The 15,627-nt window shown below is 37.1% G+C and overlaps 1 protein-coding gene across 1 annotated transcript; it reads left to right on the top strand.

Annotated features, from left to right (window-relative positions):
* Positions 1 to 205: 205 nt before the first annotated feature.
* LOC127625487 (phosphoglycerate kinase 1-like) lies at positions 206 to 14,923 on the top strand. The gene is made up of 10 exons (XM_052100801.1): positions 206 to 370; positions 2,800 to 2,850; positions 3,622 to 3,777; positions 5,958 to 6,102; positions 8,208 to 8,311; positions 8,444 to 8,563; positions 9,411 to 9,525; positions 11,324 to 11,503; positions 13,887 to 14,064; positions 14,167 to 14,923. The coding sequence occupies exons 1-10, from the start codon at positions 306 to 308 to the stop codon at positions 14,304 to 14,306; spliced, it is 1,254 nt and encodes a 417-aa protein (XP_051956761.1). The 5' UTR covers positions 206 to 305; the 3' UTR covers positions 14,307 to 14,923.
* Positions 14,924 to 15,627: the final 704 nt, after the last annotated feature.

Consider the following 15,627-nt stretch of genomic DNA (forward strand, 5'->3'; position numbering starts at 1 on the left):
AAGCGTACTAAATCATGATGCGAGTTGAACATTTACTTGGCTGAAAACGTATTTGGTTTATCGAAATCGCATGCTGCTAGCTATGCATGAGTGTATGGATGATTTGCAGTACCGTTACTTGTACCACATTCTGAGTACTTGGTTAGATATATTGATTGACAGCAACTATATCCAATGAGCTCTTGATGTGTTGACCAGCATGGCTCGACAAGACCCGCCCACCCCGTGTGCATCATCATCATCAAGCTAAGGTCATTTTAATTCGGGAACATACGCAGCACTGCACCACAGAAGCTACAGCCAGAATGTCTCTGTCAAACAAACTCACGTTGGACAAGGTGGATGTGAAAGGAAAGCGCGTGATCATGAGGTGAGTGAACTGGCACCGTTAAATTCCGTCGGAAGTGCCCGACACCTTCCGTTATTTATTACTGACATGTCCATGCTCCTCGATTATATGCTAGCATGCTTTGTGTAGATACATACAAATCTAGCTTGATTTATCGTCAAGGTAGTATGAATGAGCAGCTGTTCAGACATTTTGTATTTTTTATTTAAGCAGCTGTTCAAACAGATAACCGGAAGTGTATCTGTCAAGAGTCACGTTTTAGAGATTCGTGATACGTGCAGGATGGCAGGTATACCAGGAGGACGCGCACAGCCTTTGATTAATAAAAGTGTTAAGTAAAAAATATTAGTTTATCTAATAAAGGAAAGTCTTTTAGGTCCTGACACAATATGTGCATCTTGAAATGACATCACCATCAGCTGGAAATGTCAAATGGTCACCGAGCCTCTGCTTATTTAATTTTTGTGCCACACAGACAACCAGTACGTGTTAAAAAAAGCCTTTTTTTTTTTTTCAAATTTATCTTGTGCTATTTCCCAGCAGTAAATGATTTGGCTTGCTCAGGCGTGTTCTATTCATATATATGGTTGTTCACATGGCTTGTTCTTACTCGTTTGTCATGCTGATGGCGCCCACCACGCATGCGACGGAATGTTCTTATTATACCATAATTTAAGATTGTTTGTCATGTATTCCTTTAAACACGGGCACTAACCCAAAGGTATGCCAAAAACAGCATGTCCCGCCCACTGCATGCGCTACATGTCTTAAAGGGATAGTTCACCCAAAAATTAAATGCTCTCATAATTTACTCCGCCTCACGCCATCCCAAATGTGTATGACTTTCTTCTGCTGAACACAAATTAAGATATTGAGAAGAATATTTCAGCTCTGTAGGTCCATACAAAGCAAGTGAAAGGTAACCAGAATGTTGAAGCTCCAAAAACCACAAAGGCAGCATAAAAGTAGCTAATCCATATAATGGCAGTTTGCATTCTTTGTGTTTATTACCACCTTCTGGTCGGGGCTGGTCAAAGGTGGAGATTCATTGGGAAAATTATTTAAATATTGATCTGTTTCTCACCCACATCAATTATACTGCTTCTGAAGTTATAGATTTAATCACTGGATTAGTATGGAATACTTTTATGCTGATTTATGTGATTTTTGGATCATCAAATTTCTGGTAACCTTTTACTTGCATTGTATGGGCCTACTGACCTAAAAAGCTTAATTTGTGTTCTGTAGAAGGAAGTCATACACATCTGGGAAGGCATGATTTGAGTAAATGATGAGAGCATTTCAATATTTTGTGAAATATTCCTTGAATATATGACCATATTTAGTGTTACCAAATCCATTGTAGTCATGGAGACAGTGTGAACGTGCAGCAGTGTGTGTGCGCTCCTACATGTAGTATACAGATCAGAGTGATTCTCATTGAGGGAAAATGCCCTCGTACTGAATAAATATGAGCTTTTACTTATAGAATCATATAATTAAGCATTGATTATCCTAATGCTTATCTCTAACTCTGTTAATAACCAGTATAAAGATGTTATAAGAGCTATTTAAGTTTATAAGCTTTTTATAAGTGCATTTCTATTGAGACCTTCATCTTTCACTGACATCTGAACACATATACTTGATGTACACATTGCTATGAAACATTGTGTCTAATATTGTTATCTGAGAATGAATAGCCTTAAAGGAATATTCTGGCTTTAATGCAAGTTAAGCTCAATCGACAGCACATGTGGTATGATGTTAATTTACCACAAAAATTATTTCGATTGGTCTCTCCTTTAAAAAACAAAATGAAATAAATCGGGACAATTTTTTTTACATTTTAAAATACTCACTTTTTCAAAAGTTTACCCACAAGACAAACAATATGTATGTTAACATGACTTTAGTGTAATAAAATCCCTGTGCAATTTTACAACTATGTTGTCATGATGACGTAATGCCTTAAACCCTGTTATCCCAGTAAACGACAATTTAAACCACTTTACAGCTCAAATAATGCACAAGTTTTAACAGAAGAATTAATAGAAATGCTGTCATAAAATTGTTTCACATTTCTGCCCTTTTAAACCCTCCAAAAATTGGCCCCAATCAATTCCATTATAAGTGCCTCACTGTAATGTTGATTTTTTTTTTTTTTTACTTTTTTTGTTTTAAAGAAAAGGAGGGATGATTTGAATTGTTTTTTTGTGATAATCAACATTGTCACAAATGTTATCGATTGAGCCTAACTTGTTGAAACTGGAATATTCCTTTAAAAGACTGTCACTATGTTTGATTGCCAGGGACACAGAGTCGGGTATGATTTTGTTTTCAGTTCATATATTTTTATAATATTTTTCTCTACAAATGGATGATCAACATTACTACAAATTGGTAATGCATTGCATGAGAAAATAAGCTTTCTTTTCTCTCTCCAATAGGGTTGATTTTAACGTCCCCATGAAGGATAAAGCGATAACAAACAACCAGAGGTGAGATGGATATTGACAATTTACGAGTATTTTACATTCTTTGCCTGAAGTAACCTGTTAAGCTGCTTTGTCTGATGTATTGTTGGGGACAAAATTTCCCTGTACTGGATTAGTGGTACAAAAATAATACAAGGGAATCTTTTCATCGTTTGGGTTAAAGCTTTTTTTGTATTTTTTTTTAATGTAAAAAACATATTTTAATTGGTCAGATCTTTACCCCAGGACATATAATACATGCTTTAACATAGATTAAACTGATTTCAAGTTGACCAGATATTATAGCCTATATCGAATTGACTTGCAGTTTAAACATTATGCTGTATATTTCTCTGTACTGGGCTGAGTGAAATATTAGTTAAATCGATATACCTGTAGAAGTGTTTTTTTTTAATTATATTTTTCTATCATGGTTATGCAAAATGTCACTGCATGGCAGGGAATGTGCACTCAATCAGAGGTTGGGCTACATATAACCATAAGGCCTATTATATTTATTGGCCATATCATTATTTTTGACTAATTTTTGCATTAAAAATTCACCTTTCTCATGGTGAAGAGAGCGCTTTCATTTAGATTTTTCATTATTTACTTTTAAATAACTTCAATTACAATTAAATTTTTAATTACACTCCATAAAATGATTACATTGTGATATACTATATTGTTTTTGACCAAAAATGTCAAGAATATTACGATAATACTTTTGTGCGTATATAGCCTTCCCCTATCTGTACTGTTTGTAACTAAAAAAAGTATATTACCTCCTCTCAGAATCAAGGCTGCTGTCCCATCCATTCAGCATTGTTTAGATAATGGGGCTAAAGCTGTGGTCCTGATGAGCCACTTGGGCCGGCCTGATGGAGTCCCCATGCCAGACAAATACTCTCTGGAGCCAGTGGCGGCAGAACTAAAGAACCTGCTGGGAAAGTAAGAGAGCTGCGCTGAGCACAGCACTCAATTTGGAATGTCTTGATATGTACAGAAGTCTTTAACCATCCACACTAAACCTACAGGTGAAACTCGAAAAATTAGAATATCGTGCAAAAGTTCATTAATTTCAGTAATTCAACTTAAAAGGTGAAACTAATATATTATATAGACTCATTACAAGCAAAGTAAGATATTTCAAGCCTTTATTTGATATAATTTTGATGATTATGGCTTACAGCTTATGAAAACCCCAAATTCAGAATCTCAGAAAATTAGAATATTACATGAAATCAATAAAAAAAAGGATTTTAAATACAGAAATGTCAGCCCTCTGAAAAGTATAATCATGTATATGTACTCAGTACTTGGTTTGGGCCCCTTTTGCATTAATTACTGCCTCAATGCGGCGTGGCATGGATGCTATCAGCCTGTGGCACTGCTGAGGTGTTATGGAAGACCAAGATGCTTCAATAGCGGCCTTCAGCTCTTCTGCATTGTTTGGTCTCATGTCTCTTATCTTTCTCTTGGCAATGCCCCATAGATTCTCTATGGGGTTCAGGTCAGGCGAGTTTGCTGGCCAATCAAGCACAGTAATACCATGGTCATTGAACCAGGTTTTGGTACTTTTGGCAGTGTGGGCAGGTGCCAAGTCCTGCTGGAAAATGAAGTCAGCATCTCCATAAAGCTTGTCTGCTGAAGGAATCATGAAGTGCTCTAAAATGTCCCGGTAGACGGCTGCGTTGACTCTGGACTTAATAAAGCACAGTGGACCAACACCAGCCGATGACATTGCTCCCCAAACCAACACAGACTGTGTAAACTTCACACTGGACTTCAAGAATCTTGGATTGAGTGCCTCTCCATTCTTCCTCCAGACTCTGGGACCTTGGTTTCCAAATGAGATGCAAAATTTGCTCTCATCAGAAAAGAGGACTTTGGACCACAGACCACTTCTTTTTTTCTTTAGCCCAGGTAAGACGTCTGACATTTGAAGCCCATGTCCAGGACCCGTCTGTGTGTGGTGGCTCTTGATACAGTAACTCCAGCCTCAGTCCACTCCTTGTGAAGCTCCCCCACACATTTGAATGGCCTTTTCCTGACAATCCTCTCCAGGCTACGGTCATCCCTGCTGCTTGTGCACCTTTTTCTTCCACACTTTTCCCTTCCACTTAACTTTCTATTAATGTGCTTTGATACAGCACTTTGAGAACATCCAACTTCTTTTGCAATTACCTATTGAGGCTTTCCCTCCTTGTGGAGGGTGTCAATGATGGTTTTCTGCACAACTGCCAGGTCAGCAGTCTTCCCCATGATTGTGAATTCAACTGAACCAGACTGAGAGACCATTTAAAGGCTCAGGAACCCTTTGCAGGTGTTTTGGATTAATTAGCTGATTAGAGTGTGACACTTTGAGCCTACAATACTGAACCTTTTCACAATATTCTAATTTTCTGAGATTCTGAATTTGGGGTTTTCATAAGCTGTAAGCCATAATCATCAAAATTATATCAAATAAAGGCTTGAAATATCTTACTTTGCTTGTAATGAGTCTATATAATATATTAGTTTCACCTTTTATGTTGAATTACTGAAATTAATGACCTTTTGCACGATATTCAAATTTTTCGAGTTTCACCTGTATTTAACAGCATTGATGAAATAGTGCCGTTTTGCTGTGTGAATACCATATCGTTATGGAATGAGCACTCCCTCAAACTGACATCTTAATGAACCTATGAAATTGCTTGATGAGCACAGTTTTCTGTCCTGTTTTGATGCATTTCCTATTGTAACCTAATGTTTGGGTGGGACATATTAAGGGGGCTTGTCCCTTTGTTTTAAATGTCCATTAGGCTTTAGTTATGCCACTGCCATGAACAATTATTTGATTGCACAAAAATCTATGTAGTGCCAAGATGAGTCATCATTATTTTCTGTTTGTTTTTCTAGAAGAGAGAGACTGCAAATTTTAAATGCCTGTAGCTGCTCAGAGTTCGTTTTGTAGTGCACTAACATATAGATGACCTCGAAGCAAACACGCATGGACTGAAAAATAAAAAAATTAATTATTTCATGGGGACTTTAAGAGCAGTTCTATCCATCCATATCTACATATCTGGCCAATGCTGTGCTGTACAGATCCATGGTAAACCTGGTTGGTTCATTTCTCTCTGAAGAGATGTTCAGTTCCTGAAGGACTGTGTGGGTCCAGATGTGGAGAAGGCCTGTGCCGACCCACCTGCTGGTTCTGTCATTCTGCTGGAGAACCTGCGATTCCATGTGGCCGAGGAGGGCAAGGGCAAAGATGCATCGGGTAACAAGGTCAGTGCCATGACAACAGCTGCACCAAATGCCATTGGCTCTGCAGAACGAAGTGCATCTTGTACAGTGGGATCTGTCGCTTGAAATGGCACATGCTGAAATGAAGAAAAACATGAAGAGCAGGCTAGATGTACACATTGGAATAACAAAATTGTAATCAAATCTGTCTGTTTTGGCTGCAAGAAGCTTATAATTGACCTTTTACGATTGCTTCAAATTAAAAAACAATATGCTGCACTCAAAGGCTAGAGGTGGCTGTAGACACTCAACCTATTGACATTTGTAGGAAGGTCATGTCTGATTATGTGGCTTTTCTGGTTGTCTGAGTCCTGGCTGGAATACATGCTGTGAAGAGGAGTGGAGAGACCAAAGAAGTAGACTTGCTGAAAGGCAACTGTAGTAAACCTATGCTTGGCATTTAATGGGCACCTCCACAACCTTTCTTCACAATAGGTCAAGAGCCATGGCTCTTGACCTATTGCAGACAGCAGTAATTTAGTCCTGATTATGTGCTGCTGGGTCTTGATCTAGGGGTCCTCATGAATATGGGCCATCACTGTGATAGTTGTTGCATTCATAGATTATTTAATGTAGTGCGTTAAGATTCTGATTAAAATCAATATATAAAAAATGATGCATAGTTGGCATTAATTATCAGAATTGTCTCTCAGATTCAGCATACTGTGTTCAATGTTGTATTAATGAAACAATTAAAAAAAGCAATAAAACTTGAGCTGTCGAAATTAACATGTGAACTCATGCAATTTAAAATGTAATGCATAAGTTTTTCTTTTATGCGATTTAACGCATTTACCAGTTTTCACATTCGATTCTGACATTTTATTCTTTATACATTAGTTATTTTTCTTTTATATATTTTATGATCAAGTGATTGATAAAGGACTACTTATCTGCATTCACATGACTTACTGGAGTGAAGCATCTGCATTTCCCCGTCGCTGTGTTGTGCTTCTGACTTACCGGACAATTCGGATGAAGTATCATTTACATGCACATTCCCAGCGCTTAATATTTTGGTGGATGGGAGTTTGCCCAAAAATGAAAATTCTCTCATTTCCTCACCCTCTTGCCATCCCAGATGTGTATGAGGATCTTCTGCAGAACACAAATTAAGATTTTTAGAAGTATATGTCAGCTTTTTAGGTGCAAGTGAATGGTGACCAGAACTCGAAAATTTCAAAAAGGACATAAAGGCAGCATAAAAGTAATCCATAAGACTCCAGTGATTAAATCCATGTTTTCTGGAGTGATATGATGAAGAAAAATATCAATATTGAATTCCTTTTTACTATCAAGCTCCACCTTTGACGAGCCCCAACCAGTAGGTGGCTGAATGTGAAAGTGTGGAATGAACTTTAAGAATTCATCCGTTTCTCACCCACACCTATCATTACACTTGAGAAGATATGGATTTAACCACTGGAGTCATATGGATTACTTTTATGCTACCTTTCTGTGCTTTTTGGGCTTTAAAAATTCTGGTTACCATTCACATGCATTGTGAAGACCATCAGAGCTAAAATATTATTTTAAAAACCTTAATTTGTGTTCAGCAGAAGAAAGTCAGTCAGACATATCTGGGATGGCATGAGAGTGAATAAATGATGAGAGAATTTTCATTTTTGTGTGAACTATCCCTTTAAGTGATTTAATGCCTATTGTGATGAAGACCCAACCTATGGGAGATTCTTGAATTTGTCAGTCTTAGACTTTGGGAAATGTTTAATGTTACTTGAATTGGTGGTGCTGCTTTAGTACATTTCTATCTTTATACGGTGGAATACTTTGTTTGTAAAATGTTAATTTAATATTATTGTTACATATTGTTGTTCTTTTCTAAGAAGGAACTAAATGCATTTTTACAGGGAAAACAAATATATAGTGTCAATTTTTGCACTTCCAATATCTCTGAGTAATCATGATTAACTAATGAGAAATCAAAAAATGTATCTTGATTTAAATATTTTCATCTGCTGACAGCACTAAATAAATCATTTTGAAATGGCTACTAAATTAGTTAATGCTATTTGTATTCTTCTGGTGGCATCATATGACCTATTAAGGATTTCAATTCCTCTTTACAGACCAAAGCAAGCCAAGCGGAAATAGACTCTTTCCGAGCCTCCCTGTCCAATTTAGGTGACGTCTACGTCAACGATGCCTTTGGAACTGCGCACAGAGCTCATAGGTACCTCAACACATTGGCTCTATTAAGCAAAATAGTATGTAATATGTTTGGTTTACTAATTTAGTTAGAATGTGTAAACTTAATGTTTGCTTGGTTTGCAAGTTAACTGGTTCAATATCTCACTTGCTCAAGCTCCATGGTTGGTGTGGACCTCCCTCAGAAGGCTGCTGGTTTCCTGATGAAGAAGGAGCTGGACTACTTTGCCATGGCCTTAGAGAAACCACAGAGGCCTTTCCTGGCCATCCTTGGAGGGTGAGTGTCCTTTGAAAAATGTCTGATAGCTTATCTCATCCCAAGAACTATTTAGGTATAAAATGACAAGTTGGCTGGTTTTAGGCATTTCTTTTGGTCTTTACAGAAATTGTCCTTCATTCTAAGAAAGGATTTCAATTTAAAGTCAGTTTCAGATTTAGCTTAAGGCAGGGTTCCTTAAAGGGATAGTTCACCCAAAAAGGAAAATCCTGTCATAATTCACTCACCCTCATGTCAAACCAAATCACTTTGTCACTCAACCATATGCACAAATGGAACAGTGGGTGAAAGTCTTGGGTGCAGTTCCAAGCAACATAGCAGTAATGACAGTGAAGAAACATGTACCAATCTACAATAAACATCTAATTTACATGTAGTACAGTATACACAATACAAAATACACAGTACTACAAAGTGCTTTTATAGAAATGGAGATTTCACTTAATGATTTGCAGGATTAATTGACAGTAGGCAGAGTTCAGGCAATGGTTTTTTGCTCAATTTCCACACATACTAATCATTTTATTTTTTTGACCCTGAGAGCATCCACCCCTGCATATTCATTGGTTGTCACTAATTTGCATTGATGACTTTATCACTTCTTGTCTGTGGTTTGTCCCAATTTGATCAAGTTAATTGATCAAATTGACCCACTGATAAGTCATACTGAAATGTCCTTACGGTTTTGTAGCTGAATGAAAAGTTCTTACCCATAGTTTCCCATAGTGGGAGAAAGATGAAACTCTTTTTTTTTTTTTTTTTTATTCCATGCCAATTAGATGTGATTTTAATTTAAAAATGGACATTTCAATGAAAATGCTTTTTGCTGCTACTTTGATATTTACAGGGCCAAGGTCAAAGATAAGATTCAGCTGATCAACAACATGTTGGACAAGGTGAATGAGATGATCATTGGGGGAGGAATGGCATTTACCTTCCTCAAGGTGCTCAAGAATATGGAGGTAAGTGGACCGAGAGAGAGAGAGACATGTTTGCATAATTTCTGTAAAGTCATGTCCACAATGAAGCCAGAGAAAGAGCAGTATATTTACTACGGGTGGGCGATATAGGCAAAAATGTATTTTGCAATATTGTTAATATATTTTCATGATATACCAATTTTTATGGAAAACAGGTTAAAAAGAAAATGTGTGAAAGTAATGAAAGTTCCTTTTTTATACTTAAAATAGTTTCACACATTTGGGGGGAAAAAACATTTAAATTTTTTTATTAAAGGCACTTTTACATGCAAAAGTATCTAATGACAGACATAAATATACAGAGTATTTTACAGAATTTTGCATCTCCGATTCATCATTATTTGCAGTGCAGCCTTTGTTCTATAGAATGCACCAGCGTTTGCATATTTCTGACATATACACTGGTGGCCAAAAGTTGGGAATAATGTACAGATTTTGTTCTTTTGGAAAGAAATTGGTACTTTCACCAAAGTGGCATTCAACGGATCAAAATGTATCATCAGGACATTAATAACATGAAAAATGACTTACAATTTGAAAAAATGTTCAGTAATTCTTAAACCTCTTCAAAGAGTTCTCATCAAAATATCCCCACGTGCAGTGACAGCTTTGCAGATCCTTGGCATTTTAGCTGTCAGTTTGTCCAGATACTCAGGTGACATTTCACCCCACACTTCCTGTAGCACTTGCCATAGATGTGGCATAGATGTCTTGTCGGGTACTTCTCACGCACCTTACAGTCTAACTGATCCCACAAAAGCTTAATGGGGTTAAGATCCATAACACTCTTTTCCCACTCTAACCTTTTCTTTTTGATCCCATAAGGCCTGCACCCCTGAGTCTTCTCTTTACTGTTGTTCATGAAACTGGTGTTGAGCAGGTAGAATTCAATGAGGCTGTCAGCTGAGGACATGTGAGGCATCTATTTCTCAAACTAGAGACTCTGATGTACTTATCTTCTTGTTTAGTTGTACATCTGGCCTTCCACATCTCTTTCTGTTCTTGTTAGAGCCAGTTGTCCTTTGTCTTTGAAGACTGTAGTGTACACCTTTGTGTGAAATTTTTAGTTTTTTGGCAATTTCAAGCATTGTAAAGCCTTCATTCCTCAAAACATTGATTGACTGATGAGTTTCTAGAGAAAGCTGTTTCTTTTTTTACCTAATATTGACCTTAAACACAAAGACAATGTTAAGCTTCATTTAACAAACCAAATAGCTTTAGACTGTGTTTGATTATAATGGCAAGCGATTTTTCTAGTACCAAATTAGCAATTTATTATGATTACTCAAAGATAAGGTGTTGGAGTGATAGATGCTGGAAGTGGATTTGATTAAAAAAAAAAATGGTAATGTTGCTGTTTTTTCCATCAGTAATGTCCTGACTATGCTTCTTGATCAGTTGAATGCCACTTTGATGAATAAAATTACCAATTTCCTTCTGAAACAGCAACATCTCTACATTATTCCAAACTTTTGGCCGTCTGTGTAGACAATACTCAAATATGTACAAGTTGACACATTTCCACCAGGATATTAAATTTAACCTGTGTCTCCCACCACCAATAATATATATATATATATATATATATATATATATATATATTAGCTAAAATAATTTAAGTTTGACATGCTAAATTGTCATCACAATATCTGGGTAGCAAAAGGTTTAATCGCAACCCCTTGTGAATGCTATGGTCATCTAATGGCAATTTTATGGACCCATTTATACACCACTACAATATAATTTCTGACCTGTAAAATGTATTTTCACTTGTGCTCAGATTGGCACTTCCCTCTATGATGAAGAGGGTGCCAAAATTGTGAATGACCTGATGGCCAAGGCTGAGAAGAACGGTGTGAAGATCACACTTCCTGTCGACTTTGTCACTGCAGACAAGTTTGACGAGAATGCCGTTACAGGGACTGCTTCAGTAGCTGATGGAATTCCAGCTGGTTGGATGGTAAGGCATACACATATTAGTGATTTTCTTTTTTTTGTGACTTGTGATCGTTCAGAAAGTTACGCATGAAAAGATCTACTCACTTGTTTTCTTCTAAGTCAGCTAAGTAAGGGATATATACGACCAGCTGGTAATTTGCATAATACGCCCTGTCAGGGTAATCTGGTCATGTATCATCCTGGTTTATTGTGCAATAAGGACCGGCTGACTACAATATCCTGCTTATTACACTACTATTTGCTATATAATAAAAAAAGAACATGCGTAAAAATGATCTTGCCTGTAGATTACAATAATTTAACGCTTCTGCCAAGAAACATAACCAATTAAAGTAGAAAACGATCAGCCTACACGGCAAAAATAATTTAAGAAAAGTATTTTTGTGTTGTTTTCCAATAAATATATAAACATCCTTAAAACCAGATGAATTTACTAGAGAAGGAAAACTGCGTAAGATTATTTTGAAGTAAGTTTATACATGCTTGAAAGAAGAAAAAAATGTTTGCCAATGAGGTAAGTAAAACAAGCTTAATTCAACATTGATGTCCCTATATTTACATGATATCACTATAAACCCCGGGGGGGCTTTTACCCCAAATGTGGGGGTCTTTACTCGCCACCTTCTTAAATTGGATTGTTAATTCAAACAGTTTTTTGTTTCAAGCATGTATAAACTTCAAGATTCTCTCAAAACGAGTCTTAATATCTTTCCAAGTAAATCTTGTTCTTACATTTACATTTATGCATTTGGCAGACGCTTTTATCCAAAGCGAATTACAGTGCAATTATTACAGGGACAATCCCCCCCGAAGCAACCTGGAGTTAAGTGCCTTGCTCAAGGACACAATGGTGGTGGCTGTGGGGTTAGAACCAGCATCCTTCTGATTACCAGATTACCAGTTATGGTGCTTAGACCACTACACAACGTCTATGTCTACATGTCTTAAATAATTTTTTGCAGTGTAGCAATAAAGACAAGCACTAAGAATTATATTTTATTGTTGATGAAGTTAAAAATGCTAAAGATAAAATTGACTTTTTCTATAGACTAGTTTAGCTAACATAATTAACGGTTTAACAAAATGCTCAGTAACAGGTCTTATTTTTTTTATTCTTCCAAGCAATGTTTTTTTGCTTTAACCCTCTGGGGTCGTTGGACGCGCCGGCGCGTCCTGCTGGATTTTTTTCGGCATTACAGTGGAAACAACATAAAATACTCCGTCATTTTGGGGCATACAGATAAGTGTAAGACATCATTAGATACTATAAATGGTCTACTTTTTTGTGTACACTCACAATAACAACAAAACCTTGTGCTTTTGTAAAGAAAATAAAAAGGGTGCGCTTACAGCAGTCTCTGTTCAACTGAAACTCCGCAAATACTTATCACACACATATGAAACGTATGACTAAAGAAAGCTTAAAATGTCTACTTTTAAATTCAAATTTAAAACTTCTCCTGCAATGTGATCTGTATGAATCAAAACGATGTACGGTTTCTCCTGGCTCAGCTAATTATCCCTAATGGGATCACACCCACGGGCAGTGGGTGCTATTCATACGGTAATGCGCTGAGACGATCAATGCAAATGGTAAACGCCACCGACTGTGCCTTAAAATGCATCTAGTTCATTCACTTTTCTGCGCGGAACTCCTGGATGGTGACGAAGATTTAACATTTTCCTCAGAAGAATAGCGGGACTCCGATGAACGTTTTTATTTTGAAGAGTTACTTGATCCAGCCGAGGATACAATTTCGGACAAGTCATTTAGATTTCTTTAGTTGACATGCTATTTTATATAAACATGTACATATTTTACTAGTGGGACTGAAATTTGAAATATGTTCTAATAAGCAAGTTTTGGTTACATTTTAAATGCTGTTTCGGCTAAAGCAGGTATTTAAATTGTATGCTGTATGATATAAATATAAAATAGTTTTTTCAAAAACCATGCATGAACATTTTTTTCTCAAAAATAAAAGCATGTACACATGTTGCTCACATATTATTGTAGCCCAGTTTGTGCTGAATACAGTGTTATCAGACTTTAGCCATTATTATATTTTTAAGCAACTGAAAAAAGCAAAAGTCAAGGCATGTCATCTTCTCCAGGGCCCAAAACACCCTCAGACCCCAGAAGGTTAACCATTTTTACTACTGTCAGCTAACCATTTTGTACCGCAAAATTGCGGCAGTTGCTTGGAGACATACAAGTTGCACTAGTTATTTGCATTGAACAACATTTAAATATACAGTTTAGTGGGCATTACACAAAATATTTGACTGCTGCTCAATGCCATGATTGGGCAAATCAACAAAAGAGACACTCTCCACTAGCAACTGATCTCTGAAATATCTAAAGCTATACCTTTTCTTTTCAGGGTCTGGACTGTGGTGCTGAGAGCTCAAAGGTCTATGCAGAGGCTATAGCCAGAGCCAAACAGATTGTGTGGAACGGACCCGTCGGTGTGTTCGAGTGGGACAACTTCTCTTGCGGAACCAAGAACATGATGGACAAAGTTGTGGAAGTGACTAAAAATGGCTGCATCACCATTATTGGTGAGAATTTCATGCCCATCCAATTATCAGTTTAAGTGCATCTAGAAGGTTAATGCAGGTCTTTTTCCTCTTTGCTTTATTATTAACTGATGTCTGCCTCAGGTGGGGGAGACACGGCGACCTGCTGTGCCAAGTGGGACACAGAGGACAAGGTCAGTCATGTTAGCACTGGGGGTGGAGCCAGTCTGGAGCTGCTGGAGGGGAAAGTGTTGCCTGGTGTGGATGCCCTCAGCAGTGTATAAGCACTATGTGGCTCTTCTGCCAGAGGTTGGGTACTCCTCTCCCAACATGCTGTCATTCTTACTCGCACAGCATTTGTTCAGTGCTATCACCTATCGGGGATGCAAATGATAACTACTCTATTTATGGACAGCTGGACTGCTGACCTATTCATTCATGCACATTCAGATTAGCCATTTGCTTTCTATCAAATTACACTTTCTTTTGTTGGGGGGGAGGGGTCACCTCACCATTTCTCAGTCAAGATGTTTCTATCCGTTAGGTTTTTGTTTTTTTAGAGAGAGAAACTTGGACATCAGCAGTAATCGCTGTTCCTGTATTGTTATTTTTCAGAGATGGGTCATGTTTTGTCACATGTGTCATCCCCATTATAGTCTGAATGTATTCGCTGTAAACGGTTGTGCTGTTACTGTAGAGTTTATACTTTATTTTTGTCTCTCCACAGATGTTGAGTACATGTAATACTGTAGACACTTTGCTCCCCATTTTGCACTTGTCATCCTAGACCTGCAGCTTATGTGATAGATTTTCTGCACTGGAATTATTATGATGGGCTAATTGGTAAACCCAGACAGTCTGTTGTGGAATACGAACAAAGATAATAAAAAAAAAAATCAAAGCTCTGTAGTCTGAGTCATTTTTGTGTTTATAATATTCTTCCATTTAGAAAAGGCATCTATTGGTCTTATCTATTCATGTGGCTATATTTAATGGAGAATATATATATATATATATATATATATATATTCTCCATATATATATATATATGGGAAACATGTTATTCCTGGCTATTTTGAAATAATATCTGACGATCTAATGTTCACAATCCAAAGCTCCCCTCCACACACACAGCCACCCAGACAATTTATTAAAATTGACCAGCAAAAACATGTTTCAGACATCACAACCATGAACATAACATTATGACCTCAAACTTTTGCATATCAATGCCTATTCAGCAACTTAGCAGGCACTTACTGATTCTAAATGTGATGGGGATAGCCAATCATAATGGAGGTAATTTACCTTTACAACTTTTAAAAGTACAGTAGTAAACCCGCTTGATTAAAGCTGAACTGTGTAATTTCTGCCCCACTAGTAACACTGAGTAGAATTGTAAAAATAAATATTGTTTTCACAAGCTTTCTGCTGTGGATCGAACAAACAGATGGTATCGCACCCAACTCAGGCCATTGGTTGAGGCAACGTTGTTGTGTTGGACTGGACGGTCCGCTCGAAAGGAACAGAGGAATTTTTAAAGCTGATTTCACAGTTTGAAAAAACGAGCCTACAAATGGATTACTTATATTTTAAACTGAGATT

This window comes from Xyrauchen texanus, chromosome 31 (assembly GCF_025860055.1).
Source record: "Xyrauchen texanus isolate HMW12.3.18 chromosome 31, RBS_HiC_50CHRs, whole genome shotgun sequence".
NCBI lineage: Eukaryota > Metazoa > Chordata > Actinopteri > Cypriniformes > Catostomidae > Xyrauchen > Xyrauchen texanus.

What these genes read in the sequence shown, in the direction of transcription:
- LOC127625487 (XM_052100801.1), top strand. Translation starts at nt 306, where the DNA reads ATGTCTCTGTCAAACAAACTCACGTTGGACAAGGTGGATGTGAAAGGA. An exon ending in GGAAAGCGCGTGATCATGAG is followed by an intron (nt 371 to 2,799) that starts GTGAGTGAACTG and finishes TCTCTCCAATAG; the next exon opens with GGTTGATTTTAACGTCCCCA. An exon ending in AAGATGCATCGGGTAACAAG is followed by an intron (nt 6,103 to 8,207) that starts GTCAGTGCCATG and finishes TCCTCTTTACAG; the next exon opens with ACCAAAGCAAGCCAAGCGGA.